This window comes from Clupea harengus, chromosome 20 (assembly GCF_900700415.2).
Source record: "Clupea harengus chromosome 20, Ch_v2.0.2, whole genome shotgun sequence".
NCBI lineage: Eukaryota > Metazoa > Chordata > Actinopteri > Clupeiformes > Clupeidae > Clupea > Clupea harengus.
The window spans coordinates 19326532-19334482 of NC_045171.1; the positions used below are offsets into that span (position 1 = coordinate 19326532).

The 7951-nt window shown below is 39.0% G+C and overlaps 1 protein-coding gene across 1 annotated transcript; it reads right to left on the reverse strand.

The window, feature by feature from the left end:
- Window positions 1-1921: 1921 nt before the first annotated feature.
- LOC105905857 (saxitoxin and tetrodotoxin-binding protein 1-like) lies at window positions 1922-7643 on the reverse strand. Its single transcript, XM_031587597.2, has 11 exons — window positions 7483-7643; window positions 6669-6811; window positions 6497-6564; window positions 5929-6051; window positions 5551-5655; window positions 4988-5064; window positions 4595-4737; window positions 4253-4317; window positions 3559-3681; window positions 3098-3202; window positions 1922-2011 (listed from the first exon to the last, which is right to left on the reverse strand). Exons 1-11 carry the CDS (start codon window positions 7591-7593, stop codon window positions 1962-1964), a joined length of 1113 nt encoding a protein of 370 aa, XP_031443457.1. The 5' UTR covers window positions 7594-7643; the 3' UTR covers window positions 1922-1961.
- Between the last annotated feature and the right edge of the window lie 308 nt (window positions 7644-7951).

Consider the following 7951-nt stretch of genomic DNA (forward strand, 5'->3'; position numbering starts at 1 on the left):
TTGGATGGATTTGGAAATACTTAGAGCATGTTGCCCTGACTCATGATGAGAGATCCTGTCTGGCCTGAAGGTGTGAGAGTTATCCAGGAGCTGTTGACAACTTTCAGAATGTCTGTGAACACCTGATGATCACAGAAGCCACTCAGGAACCACCACTTCCCCATCACCTGTTGAAGCGGAGAATTAGGAACATTGGGTTAGAGTAGTATTAATAATTCATATTAGTAATATTTTATACCTTAACTGTTTAGGTGATTGGGTTAGAGTAGTATTTATACCTTAACTGTTTAGGCGATTGAGTTAGAGTAGTATTTATACCTTAACTGTTTAGGTGATTGAGTTAGAGTAGTATTTATACCTTAACTGTTTAGGCGATTGAGTTAGAGTAGTATTTATACCTTAACTGTTTAGGCGATTGAGCCGAGCGGCACGTGTGAAATAGATCATAAGTGACAGCGGCAGTCATGGTTGCATTTGTGGAAAAAAATGAAACCTCTCTTGTTTATGCATCTCGTAAATAAATACTTCAGGTCATGTCAATGAAACTTAACACAATGTCATTTACACAAAACAAAATCACAATAAAAGCACAGAATCACTACACAGGTAATGCAGAGAGGTATTGTTATATTTTCTTTTGTTAATACTGAACCTGTGACTGTAGGTGAGAGTATAGTTTAATACTCAGGGTAATAAGTGCATGGGTCGGACTCACAACAATACAATGATCCCAAATAGATAATAATGATACCAAATAGATAACAATTCAAACACATTTAAGGGATTAAGGGATTACATTAAAGGCATGCCAGCTGTGTGTGTGTATTTGCTTGTGTTTGAATGTCTTGCAAGCAGTGTGTGTGTGTGTGTGTGTGTGTGTGTGTGTGTGTGTGTGTGTGTGTGTGTGTGTGTGTGTGTGTGTTTGTGTGTGTGTGTGTGTGTGTGTTTGTGTGTGTGTGTTTGTGTGTTTGTGTGTGTGTGTTTGTGTGTGTGTGTGTGTGTGTGTGTGTGTGTGTGTGTGTGTTTGTGTGTGTGTGTGTGTGTGTGTGTGTGTGTGTGAGAATCACTAACCAGTGTTAGGTCTTCTAAATCGAGAGGTTTGAGAAGCTCCTCGCAAACAGGGGCAGAGTGGGTGAGGGCCAGCAGAGCCAAGAAGGTGGAGGTCGTCGTCAGGACACACATGATGAAGGTCTGTGATGAAGAGAGTTCTGCAGCATACGGCCACTACTCCTCTGCTTTTAAAGACCTTAACCAGATGCCCCTCAGGCCAACCATCAGTGTGGATTTCCCAGAGTGATGTAACATTAAGAACACTCCCCGTCCAAAGGTTCTTGTTTACCGTAAGCGCATGGTCAGTTCTGCAATCACTTTATTTAATACGAGTAAGCAAACTAATCCAAACAGGGCATAGGCAGGAGAATAGTCGAGGTACAGTCCAAGGTCTGAAACACAAGTAACTTACACCCTGTGTACAATGAACACCCCGTGTTCAATGTGAACAATGCTAATAAAGGATTACTTTTTCTCCCGGACTTGAAACGTAAAGCAAGATAGCACTGTGGTTTTGACCCAAACCAGGGCAAAAGTTGAAACTTGAAAACCAGTTTGTCTCATAATATATCCATATATTTTTCTGCATTTGCACTAAATATAAGCCAATGAAAGGCAGAAGTCCTTTACCAGCTGCCACCTGGTTGAAGGTGTTGTTTAGGTGCTGTTTACTCCCCATAGGAGGAGGACTGACTGACTGACTGCTCCTACTAGGACTAACTGCAGTCCATCAGGAGATGTTTATGACTGAGCTACATCATCTGACATAGATTTTAAGCTTTTATTTGATTTGATGTCTAATCATGATCTGTTTTTTTTCTCACTTTTTTTGTAATTTTATGCCTGAAAAAAAAAAACATAATGCTTGCAATTGCCATTTTATAAAGTTTATTTGACAACAGATGACAGATTTACTCCACAACCTTGTCCCCAAGTGAATCCGGAGATTTCTTACAAAGCTCTGTGAATGAAAATAAGACAGTAACGTTATGATCTACATATAGGCTAACTCTAAATGTATTTGTCATGTTGGCTATTACTGTAAATAACTAAGCACTATCATATTCTTTCAAGTTCTTTTGGTGCACCATTGATGCCCTGAGCAGCTTTTACTCTTTACTGTTATACACATGACAACAAACAACCATTAGTCCCCTGTGAGCAGATAAATACACACACACACACACACACACACACATATATATATATATATATATATATATATATATATCCCTCCTATTATGTTTGGGGTCAATTTGACCCCATTCAATGTTTAACGTCTCTAAATAAATGTTTGACATCATTTTTTTTGCTTCATATTTAATGACTTTTCCTAATTTAGTGGGGACAACTGGGTAAAGACAAAATTAACATGAGGATATGTTTTCAATGTCCTGTACACATACTTTACGCATAGGTGTTGTTTGGGGTCAATTTGACCCCAGGCTGTTTTAATTGTATAAAATATACAAGAAATATCAACTTTTTTCATCACATTGTTACTTTTCTTGATAAAAGAAATAGTTTTTTACTCCAAATGTTATAGATAGCAACAATATGTACTTAGAAATAATATGAAGCCATAAAAACACCAGAAGGATATCTCTTTCCAATTTTAGGTCAATCAGTGAGATTTTATGGGGATCTGCATATTTCTCCATAGTCGCGTAACATGTATTCTGGATGTATAAAGAGGGTGGGTGGAGGTATTGTTTTATTTTTTAAGGGCTATTTAGGTAGTCAACAAACAAACCTAAAGTACCTGACACAAAAACGTGGGTAAAAAAAATAATTATAATAATTTTTTGGAGGTTTAAATTGCTGGGGTCAAATTGACCCCAAGCATAATAGATGTGGCTAAAATTTGAACATAATAGGAGGGTTAAATATATATATTTATATATAGTATCTTACACTAACATTAACCATGAGGTTAAAGGTTTTCCTTCACTACTACAGTGTATCCAAACAATTAATAATATAAATTATTTTTTATTTTAATACTATAAATAATTGTAATTAATAATAAAATGCAGACCACACCCACCTGTAACTCCATCGTAAGTATAATGGGCTGTTCTGATCCATCCCAAACACTCAGCTTGCTTCTGGAAAGATTCCATATCTTTGGCCGATGCTTTACCTGACCGCCCTTTAGAATGCAAACAACAACATTAGTGTGTGTTGTTTTTTCTGTGTGACAGTTTGAGCTAACTTTGCTTCAGGATGAACAAAAGCTCCTATTTATCTATCTTTTCATATTATGGGAAGTATTGAAGAACATAAAGAAAGTTCCCTGATGCACATGATGTGGACCCTGATAAAGAGAAGCATGGCCAATGATTTCATATAGGAGAGGCCAACCAGCAGTCTTCTGGCCTGTAGAGCATTTCCCTCAGTGTTGACCCCGATAGGTAACAAACTTCATCCAGTTATTGAGACAGTTAGACGGACAATGAGTTGCTTTGGACAAGAGAGAAGGTCAAAAGTAAAAAGGTGAATATGTACCATATAAGTAGAGTGCTCGGATGTTGTGGTCCCCTATTTGACTCTTAAAGCGCATGATGAGGGTATCTGTGCCCGAGGGCAGGACCCACCCCTCCGAGGTCACTCTTTGCCCTTCATACATTTCTGAAATCAGGTTACATGAGGGTTAGTCACTGTTACAGATCAGACAGGATAGGACCTGTCAATCACCTAGCTTTACCCTACTAGTGGGACTTGCCAGGATTACTTGTTGGCAATATGGCCTAGGGTCAATTGTTTTCACAGAACCCTGGACACCTTAAAGATGTGTAAGATGCTTAAAGATGTTTTAAAAAAACATAAAGCTAACTTTAAGTATTTGATATATTAGACATAATGTAAAACTGTTCCCATTAAATACTACACAATGAATGACAGTGTTATGAAATACATTATGCCCCAGTAGAATGGGTAGGTGTACTGTTAACCAAATGGATGAGAACGATGTTCATTTTCAGGTATGCTTTGTAATACATGAACATATCTGCAGTTATACCTTTAGAGCTGACCAGTCATCACTTCTACATGTGATTATACGTTTAGAGCTGACCAGTCATCACTTCTGCATGTTATGCTTACTTGAAGATAAACAGAGCTACCGACAGTCCCTTGACCTTAGGCAACAATGACAAAGATTCATGCGGAGTGTTCCAGAAGGTTCACACTGAGAACTTACCAGATGCATATAAAACGCTGTTTGAGATGGTGCTGTTAGCGCTGGAGAACAAACATGTGCCATTCCTGTGGAGAAGAAGGACATGTCTCTGAGCAACACAATGAAACCAGGTGGGGTGAATTTCAAAAGCAATGAAATGGCAAAGTATTCAAAAACTGAAAAAAAACTGCAACAACAAGAAATAGAAATAATCAATACTGTCCAGACATCGTGGTTCAGATTTCGTGAAATATTTTAGGAGCTTGAGATTTGAGTTGGAGAATTATTTAAATATTTGATTTAGCTTATGAAAAGGTACACACTGCCACAAATATTACTTCTTGTGCACTTGACCACACTTACAGCATATTCCCTTGATTTATGGTGATTATCTCTTTGTTGGAGGTAGGCTCCAAATCCATCCAGGAGCTACTGGTAATCTTCATGAGGTCGATGAACTGCTTATAATCTACGAAGCCCTTCAGGAACACCCACCTCCCCATGAACTGTCAATGTAGAAGAAAAAAATAAATACATCTTGACCATAAACACATATCAATGACAAATATTGCAAATACTGCAGAGATTTACTCTCTGGATACTGAAAGCTGAGTGTGTGTGAGTGTGTGTGTGTGTGTGTGTGTGTGTGTGTGTGTGTGTGTGTGTGTGTGTGTGTGTGTGTGTGTGTGTGTGTGTGTGTGTGTGTGTGTGTGTGTGTGTGTGTGTGTGTGTGTGTGTGTGTGTACATTGACTCACCTGCGTCACATCCTTGATTTCTTGAGTTTTGACAAGGGGCTCACATATTAGCTTTTCCTTTTCCTGGTCACAGAGCTCTTTACAAGACAATCAGAAAACCACAACAAACAGGTGTTGATCATCCCATATATACCAACAGTGCCCTCTATGTGATGTCTCCTATCTCATCCCTTGACAATATCGTAGGCTCAAACAACATGAACACAATGGGTTTATATGTATTCTGAACTGTTTCTCTGGTGTAGCTGTTCCATGTGTGTAAAATGTCCTGATAAGAGACAATGATATAATTTATTACAAGTCTTTAATTTGACTAAAAATATGAAATATCCCGATACTATTCACTTCACAGTGGAGTGGGGTTCACTAGCTAACCTACAGCAAACAGCACTGCTCATGGAGCCACTGATGGGCTTTTACAATTCACAAATTACAAATCAAACAGGATTAGATGGTTGTCAGTCACAATAGTAATAGTAAAAGTAATAGTACTGTAGTTGCATATTCCTTTGATGATGCACTTAAATCCCATGTCAGAAAAGGGAGACGTGTATGCTGCTAACCTGTAACGCCGTTGTAGGTGTACGGGGCTGGGCCGGAGTACCCCAGGCACTCAGCTTGTGTCTGGAACGCTTTCTGCTCTGTGTCTGACAGCTTCCCTGAACGTCCTTCAGGGGACGAAATCATAAACAACAAAATGATCATGAACGCTTCATATGATGTATTACAGGAAAATACATTTGAACGCCTAAATGTCATGAAGGTCTTATTTATGGCACATTGACATGGAAGCATAGCTAACCATCTTATATGTGAAAGCTTGGCCTACAGTCTGTACAATAATTCCAACGATGAATTTTCCATTGCAGAGGAGTGGTTAAAGATCATTTGAAACAGCTGGAGGGAAGGAAGACTGAAGAAAAGGGAAAGTTGAATCGTACCAAAGAGGTAGAGTGATCTGATGGTGATTTCCTCCATTTTAAACTTCAGTTTCAGGGTAAGGTAGTCAGAGCCAGATGGCAGGATGATCATTTCAGTAGTCACCTTCTGTCCATCAAACATTTCTGTCAAAATGTAAGGTTTTTACCAACAATTTGGTAATTTAAGCATTCATTCAAAGCAAGCAATACATTGTTGTGTTCTGTGTCATTTTTACACTAAGTGGGTTTTCATGCTTTCATGTGGCTAGAAAGTGAGTATGGCAGTACACTGATCCGTGCCATACTCTTACATAGCACTCAACTACTGAGTATGCATAGCTCGACAGGGCCACAGTGCCACTGCCTATGCCTATTGCCTCAGCCTATGCCATTAATAATGTAACGAAAGGTGCCATTGTGTGTATACACAACACAAACAGACACACACACACTTAAATATTGTATTGCTCCAAGCTACTCAGCATCTGTTGATCTGTTTTTGGTTTAAAATTAAATAAAAACAGTACTAATAAGGGCAGCGCTTGTGTTTTATGCTGAATATTGAAACATTTTCCAACTCATAACTTACGATTCACGTGCACAACACTGCTTTTGAGTGTCATATTGGCAGACGTAAAGTCTACACATTTCCCATTACTGTGGGGAAAATAACAACACATCACGATCATCAATATCAACTTAATACAAACTCATTCATTATGCTTATTCAAACAGGGTTGGATGGATTTGGAAATACTTACAGCATGTTGCCCTGACTCATGATGAGAGATCCTGTCTGGCCTGAAGGTGTGAGAGTTATCCAGGAGCTGTTGACAACTTTCAGAATGTCTGTGAACACCTGATGATCACAGAAGCCACTCAGGAACCACCACCTCCCCATCATCTGTCGAAGCGGAGAAGTAGGAACGTTGGGTTAGAGTAGTATTAATAATTCATATTAGTAATATTTTATACCTTAACTGTTTAGGTGATTGGATTAGAGTAGTATTTATACCTTAACTGTTTAGGCGATTGAGTTAGAGTAGTATTTATACCTTAACTGTTTAGGCGATTGAGTTAGAGTAGTATTTATACCTTAACTGTTTAGGCGATTGAGCCGAGCGGCACGTGTGAAATAGATCATAAGTGACAGTGGCAGTCATGGTTGCATTTGTGGAAAATGAAACCCCTCTTGTTTATGCATCTCGTAAATAAATACTTCAGGTCATGCCAACAAAACGTAACGTAATGTCATTTACACAAAAGTAATGACACAAAACAAAATCACAATAAAAACACAGAATCACTACACAGCATTGAGCATAAAAGTTTTGTTAGATTTTCTTCCATTAATACTGAACCTGTGACTGTAGGTGAGAGTATAGTTTTTTGTGAGATTTAATATTCAGGTTCATAAATGCATGGGTCAGACTCACAACAATACAAAGATACCAAATATATAACAATGCAAACACATTAAAGGCATTCCAACTGAGGTGTGTGTTTGGTTGTGTTTGAATGGCTTGCAAGCAGTGTGTGTGTGTGTGTGTGTGTGTTTGTGTGTGAATCACTCACCGGTGTTAGGTCTTCTACATGGAGAGGTTTGACAAGCTCCTCGCATACAGGGGCCGCTTGGGTGAGGGCCAGCAGAGCCAAGATGGTGGAGGTCGTCGTCAGGACACACATGATGAAGGTCTCTGTGATGAAGAGAGTTCTGCAGCAGACAGCAACTGCTCCTCTGCTTTTAAAGACCTTAACCAGATGCCCCTCAGGCAAACCATCAGTGTGGATTTCCCAGAGTGATGTAACATTACGATCACTCCCTGTCCGAAAGGTTCTTGTTTACCATAAGGTCATGATCAGTTCTGCAATCACTTCATTTAATAGCCTTTTGGTATTTAAAGTGACATTTCCATGAGCTACATTGCTGCTAAAGTTTCTGGGTTTTCCGAGGTATTGCAACTAGGTGAACGGTTGCTTCATATGCAGGCTAAACTGAAACCCTGAACCAGGGTCCACAGCAAACTCGGCCAATCAACAGATC

Excerpts from the sequence above, each read along its gene's own strand:
- LOC105905857 (XM_031587597.2), bottom strand. The coding sequence starts at position 7,593 with ATGTGTGTCCTGACGACGACCTCCACCATCTTGGCTCTGCTGGCCCTC. Across the intron at positions 6,052-6,496 it reads CAGTGTTGTGCACGTGAATC|AAATGTTTGATGGACAGAAG; the intron begins GTAAGTTATGAG and ends ACATTTTGACAG. Across the intron at positions 3,682-4,252 it reads CAGCGTTTTATATGCATCTG|AAATGTATGAAGGGCAAAGA; the intron begins GTAAGTTCTCAG and ends ACCTGATTTCAG.